Source organism: Pseudorasbora parva, chromosome 22 (genome assembly GCF_024679245.1).
Source record: "Pseudorasbora parva isolate DD20220531a chromosome 22, ASM2467924v1, whole genome shotgun sequence".
Lineage (NCBI taxonomy): Eukaryota > Metazoa > Chordata > Actinopteri > Cypriniformes > Gobionidae > Pseudorasbora > Pseudorasbora parva.
The window spans coordinates 28,802,615-28,819,857 of NC_090193.1; the positions used below are offsets into that span (position 1 = coordinate 28,802,615).

General features: G+C 38.2%; 1 protein-coding gene across 1 annotated transcript; it reads right to left on the reverse strand.

The window, feature by feature from the left end:
• Nucleotides 1-13,565: 13,565 nt before the first annotated feature.
• LOC137057928 (E3 SUMO-protein ligase ZBED1-like) lies at nt 13,566-16,561 on the reverse strand. Its single transcript, XM_067431040.1, has 2 exons — nt 15,152-16,561; nt 13,566-14,618 (listed from the first exon to the last, which is right to left on the reverse strand). Exons 1-2 carry the CDS (start codon nt 16,175-16,177, stop codon nt 13,752-13,754), a joined length of 1,893 nt encoding a protein of 630 aa, XP_067287141.1. The 5' UTR covers nt 16,178-16,561; the 3' UTR covers nt 13,566-13,751.
• Nucleotides 16,562-17,243: the final 682 nt, after the last annotated feature.

The window sequence follows — 17,243 nt, forward strand, 5'->3', positions numbered from 1 at the left end:
ATTTGTTGTCCATATAGCATATTTCATTGATAATGATATTCTTCTAATATGACATGTTACAACGTTTTTTTTCTGAGGGCTCCTAGGCCAAACTTACACTATATACCCTAAGGAAACACCATGCAAAATTTGTTGTTTTTATCACATCGGTAACGGTATTTTCACTATGCCACTGGAGTAATTAGCCCGTGTGATCTCATGTAACGTTGTGTGTAAATGTTTGAGAGTTTGATTTAATTTGAAATGATTCATTTGGACAATGATATGCAATGTTTAATTGGGCTTTGTTGTTACAAGGCCAGGTTTTTTTCCCTCTTGCTGAGATTTGTGTTCCTGAATCCTGTCTATGCTAAATAATACTCTTTTTCCATTTTAGACTGGTGAGCCATTCCATAATTTTGTGCTTTGAAATAGAGAAAAGACTGTGAAATCTGCTGAACTGGTAGGATCAAACTCATTTGCAGTTTTTCTAAGGAGAAACTCCATAGAAAACTGAACTCCATAGAAAAGCCAGAAACTAAGCTTTTTTTGCACAGTCCGATCTAAAGGGTTAATGGTGCCAACTGGTTATCAACTTTAAAAATTAAAAAATTTACCTCTCCCCAACAGGGAATACCATCAACAATCAAAAATGCATGAATATATGGTGTCATGGCTTTGCAAAAATGTGGTTATAATGGAAGTCAATGAGGCAAAAACAGCCACGAACAGTAAATGAGGGAGAAAAAAATTAAATCTGATGCTGCACAAAAACTAACAATGCATCAAACCCAATATTTTTTCTAATCCTAGACTGTGATAAAAGGTATTAAAAAAAATCCAGTCCACAATTACATTTTATATTGAAAATCAGTAATTTTGTGTGTGTTTTTTCCCCAAATTAATGACATAAGTTTTGAAATTGGCAGTTAAAGAAATAAAATCGAGATTTTTTTATCAGGACTTAGATTAATTAATAGATTTATGCAAAAAAAATTGTAAACAAATATTTATGTTACATTTTTATAGCAGTTTAATTTAGTGGCTGTTTTCAGCTACAAGGGTAACGAAAGGGTAGTGAATTTGCCCACAGTGTGTCATTGAGTTTCAAAGCATTTTCACAAAATGTGTAAAAATAAGATTTGTCACCAAAAATCATTCAATTTGCTGAAACACTGAGAAAGTTATGGCCAAATTAAGACTCAAAAACACCCCATAGTGGCTTTAAAAAAACTTTTAATTTAAGTGAACTTAAAACAATCTTTAAATAAACTTAAACTTAAAAAAAAATTATACTCAGCATTCTATTACTGTTAGCCTTCCCTGTTATCAAACAGCTTTCTTAAGTGCATAAATTTTATATTAAATCTAGATTAATTATGTTTTCTCTGTTCCCGTTATTTCTTTGTTCATCAGTGCTGCGGTCCCTTTAAAATCGTCTGCCGTCGAACATGACGCGGATCTGATGCGCTCGTGCATCTCATTTTCTCACGTTCATTTAAGACTTTTTTTAAAGAAAAACTATTATGAGAATATTCAATAAAACAACACTGCATTCCCTGTGTTGTTGTTATTGTTTGTTCAAGAGCGAAAGAGAACTCGGTGTTTCTGCATGAGACTGGCACAACTAGGGATCTGAATCTGATTGAGACGCAGCCACAAAGACAGGACATTGACATACAGCATGTTCTCTTCTGTCTTGTCTTGTCGTGTGTGTGTGTGTGTGTGTGTGTGTGTGTGTGTGTGTGTCAGGACATCGATATACAGCGCGTTCTCTTCTGTCTTTTCGTGTGTGGAAATCATGACTGGATTTCCGGATTCAACCAGCATCACGGTTCACGGAAATAAAATGGCCTTAAGTTACAAACAAAACATATTTAAGTTTATCTACACGGAGTGATGGTGTTCACGTATATGGGGAACATGTTTGACGTATTTCATATTTTTTCAGCCACTCTTCATGCAAACTGGATAACCGTTCATTATCGAATACCCAAAGTATTCCCATACTGCAGATTGTAACTTTTTTTTGGTCAGGGGATGGAGATTAGAATGTGTAGCCTCTGGCTCTGACATTTTCTCAGTTGTACATGTAAAGTGGAGTCTAAGCATGAAGTTGCGTATGCGCAGTAGCGCAGGTGAGATCTGCTTTAATTTTTTTCCTCAAAACCATGTATAAGCAAATGCTCACGATATGATAATCGGACATGTTAATATAGTGATAAACCTCCATACCGGTATACCGTTGCAACCCTATTACGAGATTATATTATTATGGTTATTACTTACCTTTGTTCTGATCCAAAGATCCCCAAGTTTAGCGTTAAATCTCTAAAAAATAAAGGTGCCAGGAAGAACCAAAAAAAATGTTTCACAGTGATGCCATAGAAGAACCATTTTTGGTTCCCCAAAGAAGAGCTTTGTGAAAGGTTCTTTAAAGAACCATTTTTTTTCTAACCAGTTCTAAGGAACATTTTTGCACTACAAAGCACCTTTTGTGCAATGGAAAGTTCTTTGGATAGTAATGGTTCTTTACGGAGCCATACACCCTGCCAACAAACCAAATAACAAAGTGTTGTTCCATAGTTGCTATAGTGACCTAGTAACTGTGAGAGTAGTGCTAGCTTTCCAACGTGTGTTTCATATTCCATCTACATTGTCTTAATAGTGATGTTATGACTTAGTCATAATCTTGATTTCTCCCAATTTCTGTGCTTTTTCTAGGCAAGTGATTCCTAATCCCAGGTCAGATAACATCTCGTTGAGCTGTGATTTTCTTTTTCTTTCTTTTTTTCATCATGTATATAGCTACATTTGTTCAGCATAAATAAAGTCAACAAACGGAGAGGTTTAAAAGAAATGAAAATTGCATATTATTCAATGCTCCAAACAAAACTTCCACTCTCAGTTAAACAGCAGTCTCATGCCTGTATAGGTCATGGACACCCTTTTAAATCATCGTGTGCAAAAGTCGCTGGGTATAGTAGCTTGCTTTTTTCGCCAAACCTACAGATGGATTCACAGCATATACAGGTTTTGATTTGCCTTCCACTTTCTGAGAAGAAATATTTAAAAGACTCCAGCTCTCTAGGTGACTCCAGTGCAACAGGATGTGTTGTATCAAATGGACAGTTTGTGATGGATGACACTATTGTGTGGATGGCCAGGGAGGTTTAGAAACTTTTACTAGCTGACTCCCTTTTGGAAGCTAAAGAAGAAGTGGGAACATTATTGTCCGTGGCACTGTGAGATGGCTACATCCCTGTAAGGCCATTAGCTGACAACGGGGAGGGAGGTGTTGAGGTTTCTATCTGTTGGTCTATCTCAAGTTGAAGTTAGCTGAGCCGAATGGGGCTGCAACACAGAGCTCAGCTGTTTAGTCTCTTTTGTCAGTGTCACAGGGGGTTTTTGGACTGTGACCGATGAAAACTTGCATTTGGGCTTGTAATGGTGGTATGTTTAAGGTCATATGACTTCTAGAGGCTTAGAACCAGCAAACCCTTGTTAGTTTGTAATGCAGTATATCATGAATGATAATACAATAATAATATATGAACATGATGTCTGTGTGTGTGTGTGTGTGTGTGTGTGTGTATATATATATATATATATATATATATATATATATATATATATATATATATATATATATCAGTGGCGGCTACTGGTCTGTCAGAGAGGGGAAGCTCATTTTCGGCCAATTGTCTTATTTATTTAAAAGTAAATTCTGCCCTACGTTCCTTTTCAAGAAAATGGTCTTTTACCCTGTGAATGAATGAACGATCTAAAAAAATATTAAACTCTGTAAAACTGAAACAAGGAATGTGGTGTATAATTGTGTGAAATGTATGATGAAAATGAAGCAATTTCGCCAAGCAAATATCAAAGAAATAGGTTGCAGCAGTTTTTATTTCGACTGAACTTGAGAAATTTGCGATGGGACTGAGCGCGAATAGCTTCAGTGATTCCTTATAGTACAGAATCGCTGTCAGTCAAAAGGAGATGCAGACCCTCCAATCATCACGCAGAAGCTCGGAGTCCGGGCCAGCCCACTCCCCTTTCACTCCCAGAGACGCTGAGCGTCCGTGGGCGGGACATAATCGACGGTCATTTATCCAATGACCGTCTAGTTTCGAAGCGCTGAAAAAAAACGTTCAAAGCAGCCCCATTGAAGTCAATGGACGCTGGGCTTCAATAGGGAAATGCACTGTGACGCTGCGGGAATGTATGAGAAGGAAATCGAGTCAGCCGACCTGCTATATGTAACTGATTCTGAACGAACTCGTCTTTGAGATTAACGTTTTCTAACGCATTTTTATACAATGTTAATATAATAGTACATATTTGACCATTAATTTTGTGACATTATAAGGGAAGCCGAGCTTCCCTTGCAGTCTTAAAGAAATCGCCACTGATATATATATATATATATATATATATATATATATATATATATATATATATATATATATATATATATATATATATACAGGTACTTCTCAAAAAAATAGCATATTGTGATAAAGTTAATTATTTTCCATAATGTAATGATAAAAATTAAACTTTCATATATTTTAGATTCATTGCACACCAACTGAAATATTTCAGGTCTTTTATTGTTTTAATACTGATGATTTTGGCGTACAGCTCATGAAAACCCGAAAAGTCTCAAAAAATTAGCATATCATGAAAAGGTTCTCTAAACGAGCTATTAACCTAATCATCTGAATCAACTAATTAACTCTAAACACCTGCAAAATATTCCTGAAGCTTTTAAAAACTCTCAGCATGGTTCATTACTCAAAACCGCAATCATGGGTAAGACTGCCGACCCGACCCTGTCCAGAAGGCCATCATTGACACCCTCAAGTGAGAGGGTAAGACACAGAAGTAAATTTCTGAACAAATAGGCTGTTCCCAGAGTGCTGTATCAAGGCACCTCAGTGGCAAGTCTGTGGGGAAGAAAAAAGTGTGGCAAAAAACGCTGCACAACGAGAAGAGGTGACCGGGCCCTGAGGAAGATTGTGGAGAAGGACCGATTCCAGACCTTGGGGAACCTGCGGAAGCAGTGGACTGAGTCTGGTGTAGAAACATCCAGAGCCACCATGCACAGGTGTGTGCAGGAAATGGGCTACAGGTGCCGCATTCCCCAGGTCAAGCCACTTTTGAACCAGAAACAGCGGCAGAAGCGCCTGACCTGGGCTACAGAGAAGCAGCACTGGACTGTTGCTCAAATTTTGCATGTCATTCGGAAATCAAGGTGCCAGAGTCTGGAGGAAGACTGGGGAGAAGGAAACGCCAAAATGCCTGAAGTCCAGTGTCAAGTACCCACAGTCAGTGATGGTCTGGGGTGCCCTGTCAGCTGCTGGTGTTGGTCCACTGTGTTTTATCAAGGGCAGGGTCAATGCAGCTAGCTATCAGGAGATTTTGGAGCACTTTATGCTTACATCTGCTGAAAAGCTTTATGGAGATGAAGATTTTGTTTTTCAGCACAAACTGGCACCTGCTCACAGTGCCAAAACCACTGGTAAATGGTTTACTGACCATGGTATTACTGTGCTCAATTGGCCTGCCAACTCTCCTGACCTGAACCCCATAGAGAATCTGTGGGATATTGTGAAGAGAAAGTTGAGAGACGCAAGACCCAACACTCTGGATGAGCTTAAGGCCGCTATCGAAGCATCCTGAGCCTCCATAACACCTCAGCAGTGCCACAGGCTGATCGCCTCCATGCCACGCCGCATTGAAGCAGTCATTTCTGCAAAAGGATTCCCGATCAAGTATTAAGTGCATAACTGAACATAATTATTTGAAGGTTGACTTTTTTGGGGTTTTGGGTTTTCGTGAGCTGTATGCAAAATCATCAATATTAAAACAATAAAAGACCTGAGATATTTCAGTTGGTGTGCAATGAATCTAAAATATATTAAAGTTTAATTTTAATCATTACATTATGGAAAATAATGAACTTTATCAGAAAGTTCATTCTTTTTTGAGAAGGATTTATATAAAAATAGCTTATAACTTTTTACATTTTATTGTATTTCATGTTACAAACCTTTTTCTTTGAATTCCGTGAGAGTTCAAGTCTTAATTAGTGCTGTCGTTGTGTGAAAAAGAAAAGTAGACTTACAAACAAAGATTTAAGGTGTCATTACTTTGCTCACATACAGCAGTAATAAACCCACTGTCACAAGTCCTTTAAAACCTATTACCCGAATAGCCCACAGTCAGTGTTTTCTTATTAAGGGTCATTTTATCACCATGGCCACTAAACAAGAGGGTGTGGAGACTAGTTATTTTGGACTTTGATTGTGATGATATATTATTTTCATCTGCAACCACTGGAGAGGTCTCTCAAAATGCTTTCTAGTGTTGTTAGAATGCTTTGGCACAATATACTTCACAACCAATGTTTAATAATGGCTTTCATTTGTCCAAATTATGATTGAGTCTTTCCTGACTTCTCTTTCTGAAATGTTATTTTCATAATGTGTTACTCATTTTTTATATGGCTAATCCAGTGACATATCTTTTTATATATACATTGTTATAACAAGCGATTTTATTAGGCACTGTTAAGTTTGACATTTAAGTTTCCTGTCAAGCCTTTTTATTAGGTGGCTTTAAATACTACGTATTTACTTGAATCAAAAAGTAAGTACAGATGTACTTATTGTGTTCATATTGTATTGCTTCTGCTGATATTGAGGTGGGATACGGGTAAAGTTATGGACAGGTGTAGGGTAGTTGTGGGTAAGTTTAAGGGTAAAGTTTATATATATATATATATATATATATATATATATATATATATATATATATATATATATATATATATATATATATATATATATATATATATATATATATAAAATATGTATTAGGGATTAATCGATTACCGGTTTCACGATAAACCACGATATAATGTACTGACGGTTAGTAATATCGTTTAAAATTGTATTATCATTAAAACCGCCAGTGATTATCACGATTTGTAAAACTTGCGGTAAATCCTATCCAGTCTGGTGCAGGCGCGCGCAGCATGTGACGCAACGCTGTTTTTGAATGAGAAGAAATGACACAAGGGCAGTGACAGCACCGGGAGATTTCCCAGCCTTCTAAAAGTACGAAATCTGAGGTGTGGCCATATTTTGGCTTTTACAAAAGTCCTGAGGGAAAATGAATCGAAAATGTTCGGTCACTTTGTCTGCAGCAGAACATGCCAGAAGAAATTTGCTCTCCGTCCATACTAACGTTTTCCAAAAGTTTCTCATCCACACTGAATCGTAAGTAAATGCTAAATTCTAAATTCATAATAGCTCACTGAGATGATACAGACGCCTTGAAGTTATAACACAATTCTTCTGTCAGGATCATTTTATATGCAAAATATATCCGGAATGAACTGATGCATTCAGGTCGCACTCAGTCAACCGTTATTATGTTTGGTCTAAAATCTAACTCATGTTTTCCTACAGGACAGCGCATGTGAGTACAGTCCTTCTTGCAGGACTGTGATATGAGGTGTGCAAAGTAACATATTAGGAGGGGGCCGGGCAAACTATACTTTGAAATTGGACTTCAGTACCCATTTCAACACTAGCTGTCATTCTTACATAGAGCACCTTTAAGATATGTCAGTGCAAATTTCTTTCAGTTCAAAAACGGCTCAAAAATGCAGTTTAGATTAGGACAAGCTTAAGCCCTGTCTTTAAAACCGGGGTTATTGAAATAAATGTTTCCCTATACAACTATTAAAGGGGTGGTTCCGTGTTTGTTTTTTCCTATGCTTGGTTGTGTTTATGGGGTGGAGTATAACATGTCTTAATACTTCTTTTTAATTTTTTTATTTTTTTTACGCTGTATTATTCTTATATTTGACCTTTATTCCACACCGCTGTCTCCACTGTCCTTTGAACAGCTCATTTGCTTCCTGCTTCTATGAAGCCCGTCCCTCCGAAAAACCGAATGGTCTTAAATTGGTTAGATGGCCAAATGCAGTTTCATGTATTTTTTTAGGAATGGGCATTTTTGTCAATTTTTCATTTCGATTACTGATAGGTCTCAAAAACGAGTAATCGATTAATGGTGGGCGGGGCATCTCCTTCATGGAGGTATGAAACTATTTTAAGACTGTTACGAAAATGTATGCTGACAAAAACATGAGATGTCTATGCAAATGTGTACATATGACTATAAAAAATAACTGCTAGATTATGGTGCATAAATGTCTTTGAAAAAGAAACGAAATAACCGTATCAAATAACCCAGTCAATGACATCGGGCATTGTATTTGAGCTGAAACTGTGAATACACCACCCCGCAGAGCTTTGCTAGAGAATTAATAAACTCAGTCAAACGCATCCTATATGAGATTAATCAGATATATGACTATTACAATTTACATCTGCTTAAAAGGACACAAATGAGCATGTGAACTTGGCAACGCTAGTGTTTTACAGGCTTGAAAATGAAACTCATTTTGAATGCACTCTTCCCTTAACAACAACGCTAATACACGGGTAATGAAACCTCAGATCATTTTTCAACACTATATCGTGTTCTTAATATAATTCTTAAAATAATGTAGCCTACATGACAGACTGGTGATGCACATAATAGTTTTTTTCATGATCAAAGTGAGTACAGCATCACTGCATTTTCGAATCCATAAGAAACAACTTTAAAATAGATTACTGTAAAAAAAAAGAAAAAAATAGGAACACTGTTTCATTAATAATATCACCAATGACTTTGAAAAATAAAATAGCCTATCTAAAAATAATATGAACATCTTTGAAAAGAATGAGGACCAGCCGAAATAACTGCTGCTTTGCTAGCTGGTTATTAAACTTAACCAAACTCTGTCCTATGAGATTAATCAGCTATAGACAACATATAATCAAATATAAAACAAGTAATCTTACAACTTGCATCTGTGGAAGAGGACGCGGATGCGCAGATGAACTTGACCGTGCTCTGACTCTCGGTGTGGATTTCCTTTAACCGCGCGCGCTGATACACGGAGATCTAAAGCACAGAGAATACAACATTATATGACAATGGTGTTCTCATTGTAATGCTGTGTATGTGACAGATTGGCGCCGAACATCTTGCACTGTATTTCATGATCATTCACTGTGCTTCAGGCATCACTGCGTGCTTCAGTTTCACTTTATTTTGCGGTCTGAAAGGTGTGCTGTCTGTCTAATGCTAACCAATCAGACCTCAGTTACCGTCCAAAATGCCGCAATAACCAATCCGAGAAATATACAAACAAATTTTTTTTAAAGTCAGGGCGATCACCGTTTTCATGATCGATCGTCGCAGTCACGTTCGAGTACTCGACCACTGTTGCCCATCCCTAGTATTTTTTTATTGGCTGAAGTGCCAAGCACAGGTTGTCTGGAAATTGCCACGCCCCTTATCATTACAGGCAGAAGTCACATCTAGGGCAGTGTTTGTGTTAATAGCAAGGGTTTATGATGTCACCAACCCCGGGAAGAAGCTTGTTGTAGTCCAAATCAGCTGTTTTTGTAGGCAATAAGCTGCCATAACTTTAAAAGACAATATCTCTGTTTGCATTGAACTTTTAGCGCCGTAACGTTGCAGATACTGTTTATGCTCAAGCAGCAACATTACACACTAACTAAAGTTAAAAAAGTGAAATCGCATGCAACCACCCCTTTAATTTATTACAATAACAAAACTATGTGTCGAATTTATATTATTATTTAGTAAACAAACATCAGACATAACTAAAAATGATAACATAACTTAAAATCAGAGAGGGAGTAAGTTGTAATATTGGTCATGGCTTTGAATAATCCCCCCCCCCCCCCCCCCCCCACACACACACACACACACCTCAATCATTAGTTGAAAGTGCATTTTGATTGACTCATTAAAAGGGCCAGATCAAAAGTCATTTGATCGCAAGCCGTACTCCACCAGTTAAGAAAAAACTGCCATGTGAGGAATTGGTAAAAAGATGAATAAAGTTGTTGGTTTTTTTTGTTTGTTTTTCAGCATTGTTTTTCGCGATGCTGCATAAAATTAAGGTTGAGCCACTGGAGTCACATGGACTGTTGTAAGTGGTAAGAGAGCTCACTGATATAATCAAATATCTTCATTTGTATTCCGAAGACGAATGAAGGTCGTAAGGGTTTGGAACGACATGAAGGTGAGGAATTAATGACAGAATTAAAATTTTGGGGTAAACTAACCCTTTAATAAATATTAACGTGCTGTAGAAGTATTGTTCATTATTAGCTTGTGTTAACCAATGTTGGCTAATTAAACCTTATTGTAAAGTGTTACCATTTATAGTAAACACTGCAATATCCCTGATGAAATATTTGAGTGACTGAGTGAAAATGTTACCATGATGGCTGTAAATGACACATCCCACCACACCAGAGACCAGAGCCTGATACAGCAAAGTTAAACATCCTATTTAAATGCATTGAGGCTTGCTAGATACAAAACAGAAATACTGTGGTTTGAAGAATTTGCTGGCATTTGGGTGGAGCTTTAAAATGTGATTTATCCATGTATTCCAGTGACTCTGTCAGTTATGGAATTAATCTTGAAAGATCTGAAATTTGCTGCATGCTTTCATTTATTTTTGCTTCTTTGTTTTTTCCATTTATTCCATAAATCCTAGTGTTCGACTAGACCTTGTCAGTCAAAATAATTTAATTGAGCATTTAAATGGTGTTTGTCAAGATGCCTTAACCCATGTTTTTTTTTGGGGGGGGGATTCCAAGCACCCCACACAGAAGTTAGCATCCCTGAAATGGTGCATCACTAAATGATAGACAACACTGAGTTGGGATTTCAAGTACGTAATTATGGAACGTCTGTGGAGTCATTTACACTTTGTGCTATATGCCTTTCTTGAGTTTTGAGTATCGTGCCAAAATGCTGATGGCTACTTACAAAACACAAGGCTGCTCAGCCCTGCAGTGGTGTTCTACTGATTGAAGAGGGATGTATATGGGAAAATGATGCCTATTTAAACGCAGCTCAGTATGTCCCCAGACTGCTGTTTCTGATGAAAATGAACTCTGGAAAGGGGAAGTGTTTATGGCCAGGTACAGCCGTAAGTTTGTCTTACTGACTTTGTGTCAGATGCAAAGGAGAAAACAGGCATCATTTATCCTGGTGCAGTAATTGTCTTTACTGACTCTAGGGAAGAGCAGGTTTAGGGGTGCTTAGAGATGTATTTGTATACAATGTATTATTTTAACGAACAAGATTTGAATCAATTAATTCTATATGGTCTTGTTAGACTGATGACCAGTGTAGGGGATAACGCATTATCAGTAATTACTGCACCTGGATAAACGATGCCCGTTTTTTTCCGGGGCGGCAGTGATTCAGTGGTTTATGTAGGTTGTCTACAAACCAGTAGGTTGGTGGTTCAATCCCCGGTTCCACCTGACCAAGTGTCGAGGTGTCCATGAGCAAGGCACCAACCCCAGCTGCTCCCGACGAGCTGGACGGCGCCTTGTATGGCTGACACCGCCGTCGGTGTATGAATGGTTGAATGTAAGGCTATATGTAAAGCGCTTTGGATGACCATAGGTCTGTTAAAAGTGCTATATAAATGCAGTTTTAAAAGTAACTCTAGTTATGTAATCAGTAGGGCTGTGCAATATATCGAAATTATTGAAATATCGCAAATGTACATATCACAATATGCATATCGCAATGGCATGCAATATCTGAATGATTTTAATAGATTTCTTCAACATTGTGAAAGTGTCCGTTTTAGGTCAACACAGAGCAGAGAATAGACTGTGCACACGACTGTCACTTATGGAACTTGCTTGATGTTAAAAAGAGTTATTAAATGCAATAATTTGCGAAAAACAATAACTTGCAGTCTCGCGCTGTCTGACACACACACCGAAAAGTGCACGACACTGCTGGTCACTTTTAGAAGGTGTAGCGATGCTTCCTTTTCCCAGAAAGAATGTAAAACAAATGGTTTTAAAAAATTGTTTTTTAAATATAATTTAAATATATTTTACACACTAATTGCAATTAGGGCTGGGCGACTCATTTAATTAATTAATTTGAGATCAAATTCATGCTACATTTTTTTGCTATAAATTACAGACATGGCATCTGAGGAGTAATTCTCATTTCAATTCTGAATTTAGCTTTATTTACAGATTCAATCATAGACTAATTTTCGCATACTAGAGTACCTACTTTTGCTCAAGATGAGGATTTAAGTCCACGTGATGCAAAAATGAAACTGTGCTTCTAACCACAGGTCAAGATCTGTCGTTCTAACCACACAAGTTTGCGATGCTGTTTGCGAATGTGTTTCCCGAAACCATAGTTCCAACGAACAGTCTCGTTGATAAGGACGGAACTTGTGGCCATATTTGGCTACATGCATAAATTTACACTTCCTTTAGCGTTATTATTTCAGTTTTGGTGTGAATGGGCCTTTATATTTGCACAAAACATAACTTTTTTGTTATATAAAAAAAGCTCAACCCAGATGAGAAAAATTAATGTAAAAGTAACATAACACATTACTTTACTTAAAAATATCCAAGTAACACAGTTAGTTATTTAAGGGAGTAACGATGTATTGTAATAAATTAATGGCCTGCTAATGACAGCCGATGCTGGGTCACCATCACTCTTGTCCTCCTGGAACTTTATGTAGTGTTCAACACAGTTGACCCTGGGATAGTTCTCAAACGACTGTCCCGTTCTATTGGACTTGATAACACTGTCTTATAATGGTTTGAGTCATACCTCACAGACAGATCTGAATTTGTGGCCATGGGTTGGTTGTGGGGTACCTCAGGGCTCAGTTCTAGGACCTCTCTTATTCAATCTCTACATGCTTCCTCTCTGTAAAGAGTCGCTTGGGAATTTAATTTCACTGCTACGCTGATGATACACAATTATATCTGAAAATTGACACTCATTCATCATTATTGTCATCATCATTATCAACACTTTCTGCCTGTCTAGAAGAGATAAGGATGTGGATGAACAAAAACTTTCTCCAGCTGAACAGTTCTAAGACAACAGCCATTGGTTCCCCTAATCAGATCAGATCAGATCATCCACCATAACCTCTATTACATTTTCTGGCCAGGACATTCCTCTATCATCCATAGTCGCCAATCTCGGTGTTAGGTTTGATTCACACTAGGCTTGGGCGGTATCCATATTTTGATACCGTTAAACCTCCTCCCTATTTTACCTCGGTATACGGTATTACCGTAAATAATTAAAAAATTATGACGTAAGGCTCAGTCAGCCACCAAACTGTTGGCTTGTGCCTAAACCGTTCAGAAACTAAATACCAAACACTAATACTGAAACAATAACAAAATAACACACACTTTGCTCAACAATATTAACAACTTTTATTAGCAACAAATAGCAGTTTATAAAAAAGTGAAAATACAACAGTCAAACAGAATTAAATTAACATAAACATCCAGAACAGTTTTTGCAGACGCGCGCACAAATCAATTAAATAAATTACACCGCTCTAACAACTTTAAATAACAAAGAGCAGCTTATAAAAATGTGCAAATAAACCCACAACAGTCAACCAGATTTGAATTAACATAAACATCCATATTATAAAAATAATTACAAAGCAATAGGCCTAAATAAAAACTTCTTCCTAGTTACTTTTTAACGAAAACAAAATAAAAATACCTGAATCAATTTTTAAATAAAAATAAACTGCTAATAGAAACGAATGGCAAGTGGCATCAAATCTAGTCAAGATTTTTCGCTAGAAAAACCAGCATATTTACTTTGTCTGGCTTTAACAGGGCACGTTGTGGACCGACAACTTTACCTGCGGTGCTGAAAACCCGCTCCGATGGTGTGCTTGTGGCACAGACGCACAGGTACTTTCGTGCCACTCGCGACATTTTGGGAAAGCGCCCGGCAGCATTTTTCCACCAGAGAAGTGGGTCCTCGTCTCCTTGAGTAACTGGCTCCAAACAGTAGGCTGTTATTTCAGCTCCGACTCGGTCCTCTACGGTGCCGATGCCGACGGGACCTGCCATTGCATCGGCTTTTTTTTGCAGCATACTTCCCAGAGTCATCTTTTTTCGTGAGGGTTCGGGTTGCGCCTCTCCCTCTTCCACTCTGATGGCCACTGGACTTGCTGTCTCGAAGCTCACGATCTCAGCCTGTAATTCAGCCTTGGTCTCAGCCAATGCGTTGTCATCCGTCTCATATCCTCCACGGTAACGAGGGTCGAGGAAAGTGCATTTTCGCATTAGTTTGCGCGATGAATCGGATTCGTACTTGGCCTCCAGCTTTGTTAAAATTCCAGTTTTTATTGACTTTGTTAGCTGGAGGTCATTTTCTGACGCAGCCAACACATTGTCCCTGCAGAGCTGTAGTATGGGGAGGATACAGGAACTGGTCACATAATTTTCTCCTGACAAAATATCAGTAAAGTCACCGACTGGTTTCAGTGCTTCGTGAACAGCTTTCAAGACGTCCATGTCCTGCCAGGTCAGGGACAAGCTGCTCCTTCTGTCATCAGACAGGACGTGTCTGATCGCTTGGGCCTGCTCGAGGATGCGCTCCACCATTGCCAGTTTGGAGCCCCAGCGAGTTGCGCAGTCCTGCCGATGGATGGATAAATTAATTAATTAATGAATGATGAATAAACGATTCAATGAATAAATAGGCCTAAATAAACCAATTAATTAATAAAGAGGCATACATAAACGAATGAATGAATATGCCTAAATAAACGAAATTCGTTTATTTAGGCCTATTTATTCATTAGTTCGTTTAACGAATGAATGAATGTATTGGCCTAAAATGAATGAATGAATGGGCCTAAATAAACGAACGAATGAATAAATAGACCTAAATAAACGAATGAATGAATAAATAGACCTAAATAAACGAATGAATGAATAAATAGGCCTAAATAAACGAATGAATGCATAAATAAGTAAGCCCATTAATGTATATTATTCCAATTGGTCAATTTTTTTAAACTTTTGAATTTTAAACAAGTACCTTATGCGCATCAATCCTGCATTTATTTGATAAAAAATAAAAATGTCTATTTTAATATAGGCTACTTTTAAATATAATTTATTTAGGCTATGTGATGCAAATATATACATATATATTTTATGCTTACCGTTATGAGACTGTGGTTTGGGAGTCCCAAGTCCACTTGCTTCTTGTGGAGTTCATGCTTACGTTGCCAGCTGTGTGAAAAGGCCCCGACAATATTACGGCATAGTCCGAGAGCGCGCTCGGTTTTTTGCCTCTGGTCATGCAATGCATTTGTGACAGCCAAGTTTAGATTGTGACCGAAGCAGTTAAGCCACGGCCAATGCAGGGACCTGATTGCGGCATGAATGTTGGCAGCGTTGTCAGTGGTTATGGCAGAAAGTTTTTTTTCGTCTAGTTGCCATACCTGAAGTGCAGCTCTGAGCGCAGCAGCAAGATTGTCCGCCGTATGACTCTCGGGAAAATACGTAGTTTGGAGGCATTTGGATTCAAGTTTCCAGTCAGGTGTAATAGTGTGGACTGTCAGGGACATATATGGTGTCATGTTAACTGACGACCACATGTCAGTTGTTAAGGAATAACTGTCTGCCGCTGTTAGCAGCACTTGAATATTGTCTCTAACCTTACTATATAAATGTGGGACGGCTGTTTGTGAGAAATGTTTCCGTCCAGGCAGGTCGTACTGGGCATCTAGGACCTTTACCATATCCTTAAAGGACTTTTTTTCCACTGTGTGGAAAGAGACCATTTCCTTCGCCAAGTATTTTGTCACTGCATCAGTACAGGTTTTCCAACGGACGCTGTCCCTTTTGTACTTTGTTGTTTTCCCGAAGGCCCCCATTATCGTCGGCTGCGTACTGGCAGTCGACCTAGATGTTGTTGGTCCTGCATCGTGAGGCGGTAAAACTGTTGCACTGAGTGAACTCGGGTCCATTCTCGCAGCAGTGAGTGGATGGTGGATTCTTATATGCGACCTTAGGTTCGAGGTATTTCCATCTCTCGCGGTCACCTTTTTGTGGCACAATTTGCAAATTGCCTCGTCCGTATTTACCGCCTCTCCCTTCTCGTTCGGTCGAAACCCGAAATACTGCCAAACTGCTGAAGTTGTATTCTTTTTCGCGACCAGATCACTCGGTGTGCTACTCGCCATCTTTCCCGCGCTCTCTGTCACTTTCGCGCCTCCACGCTGTCACGTGATGACAAGCACGCATTTTTATGACGGTATAACGGTATTGAAACTGATACCGTTGCTATTTTTAGATCCCGCGGTATACCATATTACCGTATTACCGCCCAAGCCTAATTCACACTTAACCTTTGAGGCCCACATTAAATATCTTTGCAAAACATCTTTTTGTCACCTCAGGAATATAGACAGACTCCATCCCTCACTCACCCTTCATGATGCTGAGAAACTTGTTCATGCCCTTGTTTCCTCGAGACTGGATTATTGTAACAATCTTCCTTTTGGGATTCCTAGCAAGAGCATCCAGAAACTCCAGCACATACAGAACAGTGTCGCTAGGATCCTGATGAGAGTGAGTAAATATGAACACATTTCACCAATTCTTCAGTCTCTACATTGGCTTCCTATTTCCACTTGGATCGAATATAAAGTTTCCCTCCTCACATATCAGTGCATCCATGGCAATGCTCCCACCTACCTTAAAGAACTCATTACTCCAAAGATCTCAGCATGTTCTCTTCGCTCCACAAACACTCATCAGCTCCACCCCCTAGGATTAAGACCCGCACCACTGGGGACAGAGCCTTCTGTGCCGCTGCTCCACAACTGTGGAATGTCCTCCCTGAACATCTGAGGGCTCCACAAACGACTGATGCTTTTTAAGTCTTTACATGTTTAAATTCCTTTGTGTTTACATTTTTGTGTTGATTTTAATTTGATTTGTAATTCTTAAATGCTCTAACTGCTTTTTTTTCTCCCCTCTCTTTGTAGCACTTTGAGATTTTCTTTAAAATGTAAAGTGCTTTATAAATAAATGGCTATTATTATTAATATTAATATTATTACTTTTCAAAGTAACTTTCCTCAACACTGCTGATGACTAAGATGACGGACAGTCATCTTAAACATTGTCACTTTTTTTTCTCTTTACATTTTAAATGTTACGCACATCAAAGTTAGTGACCCAATTAAAGCAACAAGACAAACCACTGGCACTTTACTTTTTTCCCCCTCTTTTTCTTTCTTTTTT